At 42.9% G+C, this 14,326-nt stretch overlaps 1 protein-coding gene across 8 annotated transcripts in view; it reads right to left on the minus strand.

The window, feature by feature from the left end:
* Positions 1-14,326, minus strand: part of dock10 (dedicator of cytokinesis 10) — a 301,844-nt gene that overhangs the window by 72,837 nt on the left and 214,681 nt on the right. For all 8 annotated transcript variants that reach the window (XM_052109636.1, XM_052109639.1, XM_052109641.1 and 5 more), the window contains 7 exons: positions 12,610-12,692; positions 10,189-10,311; positions 10,031-10,110; positions 7,243-7,430; positions 6,372-6,437; positions 6,190-6,282; positions 5,956-6,079 (listed from right to left, as the gene is read on the minus strand). In XM_052109636.1, the coding sequence (XP_051965596.1) occupies positions 5,956-6,079; positions 6,190-6,282; positions 6,372-6,437; positions 7,243-7,430; positions 10,031-10,110; positions 10,189-10,311; positions 12,610-12,692 (757 nt within the window). The remainder of the gene's footprint in view (positions 1-5,955; positions 6,080-6,189; positions 6,283-6,371; positions 6,438-7,242; positions 7,431-10,030; positions 10,111-10,188; positions 10,312-12,609; positions 12,693-14,326) is intronic.

Raw genomic sequence — 14,326 nt, forward strand, 5'->3', positions numbered from 1 at the left:
GATCCCAGGAGGGGAACAGGTTAGGCTGGGAGGGAGCTATCCTCCGGGCACCTTTTAGGAATCTGACGATTAAGTCGTGCTTACCAAGAGACTTTCCGTCTACCGTGTTGTGGTGGGCCGCGATAGCGGCGACATACACCTTGAGGGTGGAGGGGGACAGCCTCCTCTCCAGCCTCTCCTGAAGAAACACGAGCACTGACCTAACTGCGCACTTCTGCGGGTCTTCGGCTCAGGAAGAACACCAGTCCGCGAACAGACGCCACTTTAGGGCGTAAAGATGCCTGGTAGAGGGGGCTCTGGCTTGATTGATTATATCTACGACGGCAGATGGTAGACCGGCTAGATCTTCCGCATCCCGTCCAGGGGCCAGACGTGGAGGTTCCAGAGGTCTGGGTGCGGTTGCCAGAGCGTGCCCCGTCCCTGAGAAAGAAGGTCCTTCCTCAGGGGAATTCGCCAGGGAGGGGCTGTCGTGAGGAGTGTGAGGTCCGAAAACCAAGTCTGGGTAGGCCAGTAGGGGGCTACCAGAGTGACTTGCTCCTCGTCCTCCCTGACCTTGCATAGCACCTGTGCAAGAAGGCTCACTGGGGGAAATAAGTACTTGCGCAGCACCGTGGGCCAGCTGCCCCGAGGGGAGCCTCTGTCCGGGCATACCAGAGCAGGCAGTGGGAGGTTTCTTGGGAGGCAAACCGGTCTACATGGGCCTTGCCGAACCAGTCCCAAATCAGCTGGACCGACTGGGGGTGGAGTCTCCACTCTCCGCCGGGCAAGCTTTGTCTTGACAGCGCGTCCGCCATCACATTGAGGTTGCCGGGGATGTGAGTGGCGCGCAGTGACTCCAGTCGCTGCTGACTCCATAGGAGGAGACGACGGGCGAGCTGTGACATGTGGAGGGAGCGTACTCCGCCTTGGCGGTTTATGTAGGCTACGACCGTGGTGCTGTCTGTCCTGACTAAGCAGGGCCAGAAAAACAGCCAGCAGCTCTAGGCAGTTGATGTGCCAGCGCAGCGGGCCTCGGTTCCACCGGCCTGCGGCTGCGCGCCCATTGCACACGGCACCCCAACCCAATTTGGAGGCGTCGATCGTGACCAGAACGCGTCGGGACACCTGCTGCAAGGGTACTCCAGCCCTTAGAAAGCAAAGGTCTGTCCAGGGTTTGAAGGTCTGGCGGCAGGCAGAGGTAACTTTTACGTTGTGCGTGCCGCGGCGCCATGCTCGTCTCGGGACTCGAGTCCGGAGCCAGTGCTGAAGTGGACTCATATGCATCAACCCCAGCGGCGCGGCCGCTGCGGAGGATGCCATATGCCCCAGGAGCTGTTGGAAACGTTTTAGCAGGACCACGCGCCTGGCTTGAAGGAAGCGAGGCATTTCAGCACTGACTGAGCACGCTCGTTGGAGAGACGTGCTGTCATTGAGACTGAGTCTAACTCCAGACCAAGAAAAGAGATGCTCTGGACCGGGGAGAGCTTGCTCTTTTCCCAGTTGACCTGAAGCCCCAAACGGCTGAGGTGCCTGAGCACCTGGTCTCTGTGTGCGCATAGTAACTCTCGAGAGTGAGCCAGTATGAGCCAGTCATCGAGGTAATTGAGTATGCGTATGCCGGCTACTCGGAGCGGGGCAAGACTTGCCTCTGCGACTTCCGTGAAGACGCGAGGGGACAGAGACAGGCCGAAGGGGAGGACTTTGTACTGATACGCCTGACCGTCGAACGTGAACCGTAGGAAGGGTCGATGTCGAGGGCAAATTGAGACGTGGAAGTACGCGTCCTTCAGGTCTACCGCTGCGAACCAATCTAGATTCCGGACGCCAGATAGAATTTGTTTCTGGGTGAGCATTTTGAACAGGAGTTTGGACAAGGTCCGATTGAAAACTCGCAGGTCCAAGATCGGTCGTAAGCCGCCGCCTTTCTTGGGTACAACAAAGTAAGGGCTGTAGAAACCCTTCTTCGTTTCGGTTGGAGGGACAGGCTCTATCGCGTCCTTTAATAGAAGGGAGACGATTTCTTCACGCAGGGAATGGGCATGTTGCCCGTGTACTGCGGAAAAATGTACACCCACGAAGGGGGGTGGAGACCTGGCAAACTGAATTGCGTAACCGAGTCGAATGGTCTGGTGCAGCCAGCGTGACGGGTTGGGCAGTGAAAGCCACGCCTCTAAACTCCGTGCTAGGGGCACCAAAGGGATGGGTTTTTTGGACGTACCCGGCGGCGCTTCGCAGCGGTGCGGAACAGGTAACGTGGCGTCGGGAGGCAACGTGGCGTCCCGAGGCTCTGGTGCTGAGAATAAACTCAAAGCACTTACCTTGCTCCGCGCACCCGGCAGGGGGCGGGTTCGTGACTGAGGAGGAGGTCTGATGCTGGCGTCCTCTGGACTCGTCTGAACCGGCCGGCCGGGGAACAGTCGTGGGGCTGAAGGCGGGGACACCGCGTCCATGGAGCCGGGACTGTTGAGGCCTGAAAGCAGAGTGCCGTGAGAACAGCATTTGCGGGCCATATGCCCCAGAGACAAGGGAAATAGCTCTTTTATTGAGAATTTGGGTACCGCAGCCCCCGTTAAGGGGTGCGGCAAATTAAAAAACAAAGGATTCTCCTCCTGGCCCTCCACTGGGGGACGGAGCGGTCTTACCACCTCCGGAGCTAACTTCTTGGACTCTGGGTGCGTTGTCTCAGGAGCGCCTGGGAGCCTTCCGGGTCCTCGAGGGGGTCCGTGAGACAGGGGGCGTGCGCTTCCCGCGGTTTGCTCGACGCTGGGGCTGAGAGCTGGGCCCGGGTTGAGGTGGAGCAGGAGCTTGTCTTCTGGCCGCGGGAGGACGCCCGCGGCGAGCAGACGGGGCATGGGCCATTGCGGCAGGCTTGCGGCGAGGCATGATGTGAGAGATGGCCTCCGTCTGCTTCTTTACCGTGGAGCCTGCTGGGCAAAGTCCTCGACGGTGTCGCCGAAGAGGCCGAACTGGGAGACAGGGGCGTTGAGGAAGCGAGTCTTGTCGGCTTCACGCATCTCAACCATGTTCAGCCACAGTTGACGTTCCTGGACCACTAGCGTGGCCATCGCCTGCCCGAGCGCTTGCGCTGTGACCTTCGTCGCTCTCAGGGCGAGGTCGGTCGCTGAGCGCAGTTCCTGCAGCGTGTCGGGATCAGGGCCACCCCCGTGCATGTTGCGAAGTGCCTTGGCTTGGTGGACCTGAAGGAGACCCATGGCATGCAGGGCGGAAGCGGCGCATCCGGTGGCGCTGTAGGCCTTCGCTGTCAGCGAGGAGGTTGCTCTACAGGTCCGGGAAGGGAGTACGGGGCGACCTCACCAGGTGGTAGGGGTACCGGGGCATAGATGGATCGCAACCGCCCTATCCACCTGGGGAATCGCCGCGTACCCGTGGCGCGCTCCGCCGTCGAGGGTGGCGAGGGCGGACGAGCCTGTGGACAGAGACAGGCCGAAGATGTCAGCTCGTCATGCACTTCCGGGAAAAACGGAACCGGGGGGGCGAGGCTGTGAGCGGCGCGCAGACCCCAGGAAACAGTCATCCAGCCGTGATGGCTGTGGGGAGGATGGAGGGTTCCAATCCAAGCCCACGCTGTTGGCTGCCCGGGAAAGCATGTCGGACATCTGTGCGTCAGCCTCAGCCTGGGCGTGCAAGCCCGAAGGCGGCAACCCAGGGGAGTCCTCTGCATCAGATGCCGCGCCCTCTGATGTCGCGGCGAGCTCATCGGCTTCCATCGCAAGAGGGTCGGCTGACTGGCTGTGAGGCGAGTCGCCGCCGCCTCGAGCACGGACGGGAATCAACGAGCGTGCTGGGGCGCGGGTGGTCCGAGGGGGCGTACCCGGCGGAGCTGCACCCGCAGCCATCCCCAAATTGCCTCCATCGCCAGCCGCATCGTCCTCAATCCCGTGGGAAGAAGGAGCAATACGGGGGGCGGCTGGAGTGGCTTGCTCACTGCAAGCCGCGACCGCAACGTTGTCATGGTCATGTTCTCGCAGTGAGAACATGAACCATCCACAAACGCAGCCTCGGTGTGATCGCTACCCAGACACACGAGACAGCGCCTGTGGCCGTCGGAAGCGGAGAACACTCTACTGCATCCAGAAACAACACAGGGGCGGAAGGGCATCTTTATAAAGACGCGTCCTTAAAAGGACGTTCAACGCCGCTGTGTTTTGCTCTTTTAGAGGAAATTACTCTTTTAAATAAAATCACTCTTTTAGGGAAAAAACTTGTGAGAGTTTTTAAATCTGCACTGTCGATGCGCCCAGGGGCAGGAATGCACAGCCTTGCAAACAGGAGAAAGCCGCTGTTGTGCGCCGTGGAATCCAACAGTTATGCAGCAGAGGGATGACAGGAACTCAGTGTGTAGTATGCAGCAGTTGCAGACACGACCATCGGCTCCTCCCGTATTTGCGCCGCTTACCCGTATGTCCGGGGGCGGGACATGCAAATACTGGTTACCAACTCTCATTGGCCTTTTTTCATAGTTCAGAGGTGAATATCGGCGCTCAAGAGAGACCCCTAGTGTCGCTTCTCTGACACAACGTGGAGAGAGCGACAGAAGGGGAAACACAGACATTGGACAACAGATAGTTGGAAAAAAGTGTTATGGGATCAGCTAGACTATGAGGTGCATGGGAAGTGCCTGACAAGACATCAATGGAAACTGCTACAGGAAGCATGGGGTGAAATGTCACCTGAGCATCTGGACAAACTGAGAGCTAGAATGCCAAGGATCTGCACAGCTGTCATTGATGCAAGTGGAAGACTTTTTGATGAGAACACTTTGAAGTAGTTTAAGAAGTTCTGAACATTGTTTTCAAATTGTAATAGTAATTTTCACCTTATTAATGTCCTTACTATACATTGTGATAAGTTAAATGCCACTTTGGTGAATAAAAGTACCAATTTCTTTCCATAAGAGCAAAATATGTACATTATTTCCACCTGTGTAAATATTAAATTAATTAAATTAAATCGCATTTAGCCTCCAAGTGTTTCTCAACTGAGTATTGATATGTGTGATATGTGTGTGAAAATGTTTGTTTTTTCAAGTAGTTAATTGAATAGACAGTAAAACAGAACAAAGAAATAGAACACTGAGTGTCTCAAATCTAACACAAATTGCACCTGTAATTCACTTAAGACATAACTGACTGTTTACATATATATTATTTCGGGTTCAATACAAGTTAATCTCAATCGACAGAATTTGTAGCATAATACGGATTACCACAAAAATTTATTTTGACTTGCCCTTCCTTTTCCTTAAAAAAGCACAAATCTGGGTTACAGTAAGGCACTAACTATGGAAGTTGATGAGGGACAATTTTTAAACACTAAAATACTCACTTTTTCAAAAGTATAGCAACAAGACATAAACAATATGCATGTGAACTTAATTTTAAAGTGATAAAATCACCTACTAACCTTTTCTGTGTAAAGTCAAATTTACAACATTGTTGTCATGACGATGTAACATCAACAAACCCTAAAACCCTAAATTACTGTAAAGAAAATTATGATTTAAACAACTTTACCTCTCAAATAATACAAAAGCTTTATCAGAAGAATTAATGCAAGTGCTTTTATACAATTATAAGCTTCACATTTCTGCCTTCAAACCACATTCACTTCCATTGTAAGTGCCTCACTGTAACCCAAATTTTTGCTTTTCTTAAAGAAAAGGAGGGATGAGTTTAAATAAATGTTTGTGGTAATCAACATTATGCCACAAATGCTGTCAATTGAGCTCAACTTGTATTGAACCCAGAATATTCCGTTAACACCACGCCAAGATGATTGAGATGCCACTTCACAGTGAGGTGCAAGCACAAGGTGTGCTAACACATACCCATGTGAGCATTTGTAAGCAGCTTGAGTCAGACAGTTTGGGTAACAAATTCTGCATTAACAATACTTTAAAAAGACTTGTTGCATGTTTCAAATTTCATCAAATTGGTACTTTTAGCCCAAATGTACCTGGAGTTTCAAGAGCCTCTTTCTTCTTAGAGCTAGTCTTGGCATTGATGTCACAGGTCACATGATAAAAGGAGAAGAGCAGATGGTGTTTCTCATGCAAATGTGTTGGCAGCTCGATTTTCACCTGATCAAACAAATCGAGACAAACAATTAATTACCAAGAACTTTCACCTGAACCAAAAAGTGTCCACATGTTAACATTTTAAGCACATGCAACCTCAGTTTAAAGCCAACCTCATCATAAAAATCTGGGTTCTGTGAATGGTGCAGAACAGTAGAACAGGCAGCCGTAGTAAAAACTGGATCTCCTGGCTTTCCATAGATGCGCTGTGGAAATACAAATGTTATTCAAGAGTCAAATTCTAAACAATCTTTGAAGCAGATGTTAAGAAGGGGAAAGGTATAGAAACTTATACCTTCAATGGCTTGACATGCTCTTCGTCAGAGCTTCGGATCTCAACATAAACTGCAATGTTTCTAGCCTGTCAAATAAAAACATATTTTTTTTTTTTTACAGAGCATGTCTGGACACTGAGTTCCCACAGAGTTCCCACAGCTTTTAGCCAATGCATTTCCATTATTTTTCAATGACTTTTCCCACATATTCTTGATTACTGGAAAAGCATCACTCTACAGAGACTTCACTCACAAACAACAATTTATTGCTGATAAAATCATTTACAGCTGAGCAGAACAAGAAAAATTTATATTCACTACAGAAATTTTTGTGACTTTTTAAGACAATTAATTTACATTTTTATAAAAAAAAGTTTAAAAACAGTCTGTTTATAAACAACAGACTCCAGTGGATAAATCAATGTCTTCAGAAGCTATTTAATAGGTGTGGGTGAGAAACAGATCAATATTTAAGCCCTTTTTACTATAAATTCCCCTCTCTGCCCAGTAGGTGGTGATATTCACAAAGAAAGTAAATGGCCAAAAACAAAAGAACAACTCTTAGGCGAGAAGAGCACTTATGATGGCTGCTTGAAAGGGAAGATTTATGGTGTTTCTCACCCACACCTATCATATCGCTTCTGAAGACATGGATTTATCCACTGGAGTCGTTTAGATTACTTTTACGCCTTTATGTGCTTTTCGAGATTAAAAGATTTGGAGGCTGTTCACTTGCATTGAATGGGCCTAAAGAGCTAAAATATTATAAAAATCTTTACAAATCTGGAATGGGATGAGGGTGAGTAAATGATGAGAGAAATCATTTTTGGGTGTACTGTTCCTTTAATCAAGTTATTAAATGATGAAAATGCCGATTTACTGCTGCCACACCTTTGCAAAGCTTTTCTGGCTGTCATACTTGAGGTGTTTGGGGTACACATAGATATGATTCTTGTAGACTCTGTAAGGCTGGGCAAACTTGGCTGAATCTTGCAGGAACTCCTCCACCTCTACCGTAGGAGCATGTAGACTGCAGTCCTCAAACGGCTTCAGAGGAACATATGAGGATGTTACACAATCTGAGGAGGAACATGAGAATCATCAGGTGTAGACGTGAGGGTGTGTGTACAGAACAGAAGGCAACCAACAAGAGAAGTCTGCGTGGCATGGGTGTCACTTTATTCAAAAAGTGGTATGGCATACTGTATGGGGGGATTGCAAAGACTTGAAAATGAATTAGGTGATGCCCAAATTGGTCTTGATAAATAAATTGTGAAATCTATGTGATGTATATTGATCCTTAGATCACTAAGCATCATCAATGGATAAACTTAATCACTAAGGCACTTCAATGGATAAATACATAGATATGTTACATCAACTATGACTGAGCAGTAAACTTTTAACTTTTAAGGAATATTCCCGGTTCAATCCCGGCTAAGCTCAATCAACAGCATTTGTGGCATAATATTGATTACCACAAAATATAATTTAATACATGTTAACATGTGACGCCGGCACGTCATGCTGGATTTTTTCGTCATTACAGCAGAAACAACATAAAATTCTCTGTCATTTTGGGGCATACAGATAAGTGTAATTTATTTGGGTACACTCACAATAACAACAAAACCTTGAGCTTTTGTAAAATAAAGAAAATAAAAAGGGTGAGCTGTAAGCAGTCTCTATTTTCACGAGCATATTTCTGAAACATGTCACAAAAATTAACTGAAGCTCAGCGAATACTTATCACACAAACATGAAACATATGTCTAAAGAAAGCTTAAAATGTCAAAATGCTTTTAAATGAAACTATTCAAATTTAAAACAAATATTCTCCTGCAATGTAATCTGTATGAAACAAAGCGATGTACAATTTCTCCTGGCTCAGCGAATTATCTCTAATGTGATCACACCCACCAGAAGAGTGCGCTAGTTATACGCTAATGTGTTGAGACGATCAAATCAAATGGTAAACGCCCCCCAACTGTGCCTTAAAAACAAAGTTCATTCACTTTTCTGCGCGTTTGAAAGACAGCACGATGCACAAGTGAGAAAACTCCTGGATAGTGACAAAGAGTTACAATTTTCCTCAGAAGAAGAGCGGGACTCCGATGAACGAGATGAAATGAGACTTGATCCAGCTGAGGATACAATTTCGGACAAGTAAGTCATTTAGTTTTCATTAGTTGACATGCTATTTTATATAAACATGTACATATTTTACTAGTGGGACTGTTTACAGACTTGCCAGCCAGGATTCAGAGTATTGAAATTTGAAATATGTCCTAATAAGCAAGTTTTAGTTACATTTAAACGCTGTTTCGCTAAAGCAGGAATTTAAATTGTAAGCTGTATGATTTAAATATGTATCTAATATGATATAAAAATAATATGAATGTTTAGATTATATTTTAACTAGTGTTTATGCTGCCTCATTATCATCAACAAAACTTGTGCTTGCAAATATGTGTTCAGGTTAAATGAGTAAAATGCAATTTAAATATGCCCATATTAGAAAATCACCATCTTATAATGATTTCTGAAGGATCATGTGACACTGAAGATTGCAGTAATGATGCTGAAAATTCAGCTTTGATCACAAATTGCATTTTACAATATATTCAAATAGAAAACTTCTTTAAAATTGTAAAAATAGTTCAAAACATCACTGTTTTTACTGTATTTTGGATCAAATAAATGCAATCTTGGTGAGCAGAAGAGACTTCTTTTAAATGGTAGTGTAGGTCTAAAAATAAGTAAAGTCTTTATATAAAGAAAATGTATAGTCAGATTACATCTTTTAACTTAAAACTTGATTTTGATCATTAAGTCTCCTCACATTCATTCTCTTTCTGTCACATTCCACATTGATAGGCTCAGGGGAGGGGTCTTTTGTCTCCTCAGGTGTGAATTACAATCAATATTCATTATAGTTCACGCCTAAAAGTGTATTACAAAAGTTCAATTACTATATTGTTTTGTATGAATGAGTGATCAGGATGGTTTTCACATCATTTTGTAGTAAAAACTATAGGCTACAAGATCCAGTTCTCAAAAGGCTTGTGGACAAATGTTTAGCATGTCTTATATGGCCTTATTTCAATGACTTAAAAATTTAGTTTTTTCAAAAACCATGCATAAATGTTATTTTCTCAAACATACAAACATGTACATACATGTTGCTCACATTGTAGCCCAGTTTGTGTTGAATACAGTGTTATCAGACTATAGCCATTATTGTGTTTTTAAGCAACTGAAAAAAGCACAAATGTCAAGGCATGTCAAAACTTCTCCAGGGCCCAAAACACCCTCAGACCGCAGAGGGTTAATGGACTGTCCCTACGCAATTCCATTGTAAGTGCTTTTCTGTAACATGATTTTTCATTTTTTAACATGCACAAGGGGCGAGTTGATTTTTGTTTTGTTTTGTAAGGTAATCAATATTATGCCACAAATGCTGTCACATAAGCATAACTTATTAAGCCTAGAATATTCCTATAAGTATGAAAGATTCTGGGTTCTAAACTAACATAGCTTTTCAATTTATTTAAATAAACAGAATTGACCAGCTGTACGTCAATGGATCAGGAGTGACACATGCGTTGAATTTGGTTAAAAAATAATGCTCTGTTGGATTCACTGTAAGTAAAGATGTTGCAATACTATTAGAACATACTTGGGCACTCCATGGGAACACAGTCCACATTTATTTCAAGGTTTCCTGGGATGGTCTGGAGTTTACTGGTCTTCTCAGCCCTATAAAACCAAACAGCTGTATTTAACTAATGTCACTTATGAACATGTGTTATATGTGTGTGAAGGAGGAGTTTGTACCTCCTGTACTCTGTGATGAGTTTGATCAGGTCTTCTGTGGAGATCTTGTTGCTCTCCTGTTTGAACAGAGGAGAGAACCGCGATTCCCTGTCCACTGTACCCAGGTTGTCCTTAAATACTGACCTGGAAAATACAGAGGGAAAATATATATATATATATATATATATATATATATATATATATATATATATATATATATATATATATATATATATATCGTGTGTGTGTGTGTGTTTGCTTGTGGGTGTCCAGATATATAAATTTTTTAAAAACTTTAATAATGTAATTCATACAGACAGTAAATTGAACACAAATTTTTTAAGATGAACATGTATTCAATTTCTGATTTTGATATTTATGTGGGGCTTAAAGTAAAAAAATGCTTAACAGTGGTTTAACCACCCTGAAATCATAACACAGAGGTAGAAACCCAAGGGAGGAAACCCCCTTTAGACCCTTATGACCATGTTTCAATAATATGACTGCATAACAAATAATTTTAAAAGCATTTTAAAATATAAAATGGAATAACCCATGGAATACTACTGTAAATTATATTCATGATTAAGTATAAAGAAAACAAGATTTTATATCTTGTCATTTTTTTCTTCTTTTTTTTTTTTTCTTGTTTTAGGGATGTTGACATTTTTTACAGGAAAATAAGACTGTTTTGCAGTTTTTAAGATGAGATGACATCTTAAAAAGATTCAGAAACAAATTTAGTCCAGTATAACCCATGCCTGGTCACACACCAGAGTTGGAAGAAATTGATGAAATGTTAAAGAATAAAATATTCTAACTGACAAAACTCATCAAAAACACCAGAATGAGTAAAAACTAACTTATGAATAATACAGAAATGACAATGTTGAAGGTCACAAGTAAGACTTTTGAGGCTTATATGAATTTTCAAGGACAAATGGTTTTATTTATATATTATTTGTACATTTATAGTAAATATCACCCTATCAGGTCAATTTTACACCCCTCTAAAATCATGGTATTCTTAAAATTACCCTTCACCTTGAAAAATATGTTTGATTTTTATTAATATTTTGTCAAATATGATGATTAATCCTATAACGCTGTGTGTATCAAATATGATACACAGTGTTTGACGGCTCCTGTTTCACTCTCTTTTCAAGCTGAAAAGACAAAAAACCTATGGTATATAAGTTTCACATGTTTATAGCTCCATCTAGTGTTTTTTGTGAAAAAGTGGTTTCAATGTTTATATCAGTCTATTTAAATTAGCGGTGGACTTAAAAAGAATTCTTATGTTAGGATAAATGACAGCTTATTTTTATAAAGTAAAAGTGACAGTAATTAAAATGAGTAATTTCCTCAGTAACTTACAGTATGCTTGATTTTTTTAAATATAATTTTAATGTAAAAGCATGTTGAAATTATATGTATCAAATATGATACAACAGGCTTTGAGGTATATCTCTCAATCACCATTACATTCCATTTATGCCCACTATAAAAAAATTATAAAAAAAAATATTATTTGAAAATTCTGACATATACTTTTTATAAGATTTAATTTATAAGTGTGAACTAATATTTCTGTGTATTTTCATATGTGCAGCCTGCTCTGCCATTATAAATATCTCATTATTTTACAACACAAGCTATGATGACCCAGGGAAAAAAGTTTTACAATTTCCCTTTTTTAAATGTTAATATAGTGTTCGGTGCATAAAATACAGCCCAGGGAGTCCTCTGATAATACCCCAAGACACTGTAGCATGTATGAGCTAACAAAAACTTAAGTAACAAATGTCCTATACAAAAATTATTTGCTGGGCCTCAAGAGGACAACGACCTTTAAAGACTAATGTATAAAATATGATACATAAAAACAAACAAACAAGAACAACAACAACAACAACAAAAAAAGTAATCTTTTATGATTTCTTTAAATAGTTTGTCTAATGACACTAAAAACTGTTTAATAAAATAAAATAGAATTTTATAAAAATTCTTTCATATGGTTTACAGGGTTAAGATATGTACATTATCATTTTCAAAAAAAGTTTTCAAACATTGACCCAATAGGGTGGTATTTTTATAAATGTAGAAATATTTTATTATTTATTTTTATTTAATATTTTATTTGATTTTATGTAATTACATGTCTTCAAAGTGTAAGGAAAATATGTTATACTTTTTTAAAATGTGTCATATTTGTGGAACGTTCAAAAGTTTTGTTGAAAATTTTATAAAACACTGTATGAAACCAACATGAATACAAAGATTGAATTTAAGAACTAAAAATTTTTTTTATACTTGATTTAAAAAAAAAACAACATTTTATCATCACATCCTGGACATCCTGATTTGTTATTAAAAGCAATTAAATGCTTCAGCAGTGTTCACTTAGAAGAGAATAGAAGATCCCATTAGATTTTAACTTACCTTACAGACCAGGCAAAAGGCATTCGATACTTTCCAAGTTTGCTACAGAATTGCTTATTGGATTTCAACATCTTTTGGACAGTCTAGAAAAAGCAGATAAAATAAAATATAATAATGGATATTGAAGGATTCAATATGTTTAAGTTAATCACCATTTTGTTGTAAATGTGATCGCCCTCTTCAATGAAATCAAATTTATGATCATGTTTGTAATAATTCTCAATGTCTCACTCCTGATAAACATTTTATAATTTTTGTCCATTATTAAAAGCAATCCTCAACATGGTAACCAAGAAGTCCCTTTATTTTCTCTACAGAGCTGCAGCGCTCAGAATCACTGCCATTGTGAAATCACAAGCAAGCCTGCTGTTGCCGTTACACTTCTGTTTCATTTATATCTTTGAGATACTCTAATATGACCAAACATCTCAGTTATTGTCGTAACCTCCGTTCCCTGATGGAGGGAGATAAGGGGATAAAAGTGAGGCCAGCAGGCAAATTCATTCAGGTTTTGTACTGAGGAGCCAAGACAAGATCCCGGCCATTACAGTGGTAAAGTTCTGTCTAAGGCAAGAGGGACACAACGTCTCATTCCCTCCATCAGGGAATGGAGGTTACGACAGTAACCGAGACGTTCCCATTCTGTCACTCACTCAACATTGTGTCGACTGGTCACGTGAACTGCCGATAAAGGTGTAGACAAGCTACTATGAGCGTAGGAACAGATGCACTCGGGCTGCACAGAGCCTCCCCAGACGCCCCAAGATGTCGTGTGCTTCCCCATAACCCTAAGGCTGTGCCAGCCGCTGCCTTTTGTCTCTAAGTTTTCTCTCCGTAGAAATATAGATTCAGCTGGGGCCTAAAAAAAAAACGTGCCGTGGAACACATTCTTTTCTGTTCCTATTCTTTCAGGGGGAAAAGACCCCTGCCCTGAGGAGGATACATCACAGGAGGTTAACAAGGATACCGAAAACCTGTGGAGCACTTACCCCAGTACAGGGCATGTAGCACAAGTACTGAAATCCGCAGAATTCATGAGTCAGAGGGCTAGGAGGAAGAACATTCAGGGTTCACAAGTCGTGAACACGAACGGGAGAGAAGAGCGCGCAGCTTCACCTTCTTGGTGGGGAAAGGCGCTATGCAAAAGCGGTACACCCGGTCAGCTGTCTTTGTAACAAAACTTACCTGCTCGCACCTGAAAGAACACGAGACAAGACAGGCTCAACCCGGAGATTGTAAAACCTATCAAAGGCATTGGATGTTGCCCAGCCTGCTGCCCTTCATATGTCTGCTAGAGAGGTGCCGTTGGTCAGTGCCAATGAGTGTGCTCGAACCCACAAAGGGGCGGGCGCTGACTGGACCTTGTAGGCCAACACTATGGCGTCCACGATCCAGTGGGCAAGCCTCTGTTTAGAGACAGCATTCCCTTTCCGCTGTCCACCAAAGCAGACAAAGAGCTGCTCAGAGCATCTAAAGCTCTGCGTGCGATCCAAATAGATGTGCAAAGCACATACCGGACACAGCAATGACAAGGCTGAGTCTGCCACCTCCTAAAAGGGATCGTGGGCACCTTGGGCACATAGCCCGGTCGGGGTCTCAGGATCATGTGAGAGTATTCTGGACTGAAATCTAGGCACTCTTTGCTGACAGAGAACACTTGCATGTCCCCGACCCTCTTGATGTGAGCGTGGTCAGGAGGGCAGTGTTCAGAGAGACT

Source organism: Xyrauchen texanus, chromosome 38, assembly GCF_025860055.1.
Source record: "Xyrauchen texanus isolate HMW12.3.18 chromosome 38, RBS_HiC_50CHRs, whole genome shotgun sequence".
Taxonomy (NCBI): Eukaryota; Metazoa; Chordata; class Actinopteri; order Cypriniformes; family Catostomidae; genus Xyrauchen; species Xyrauchen texanus.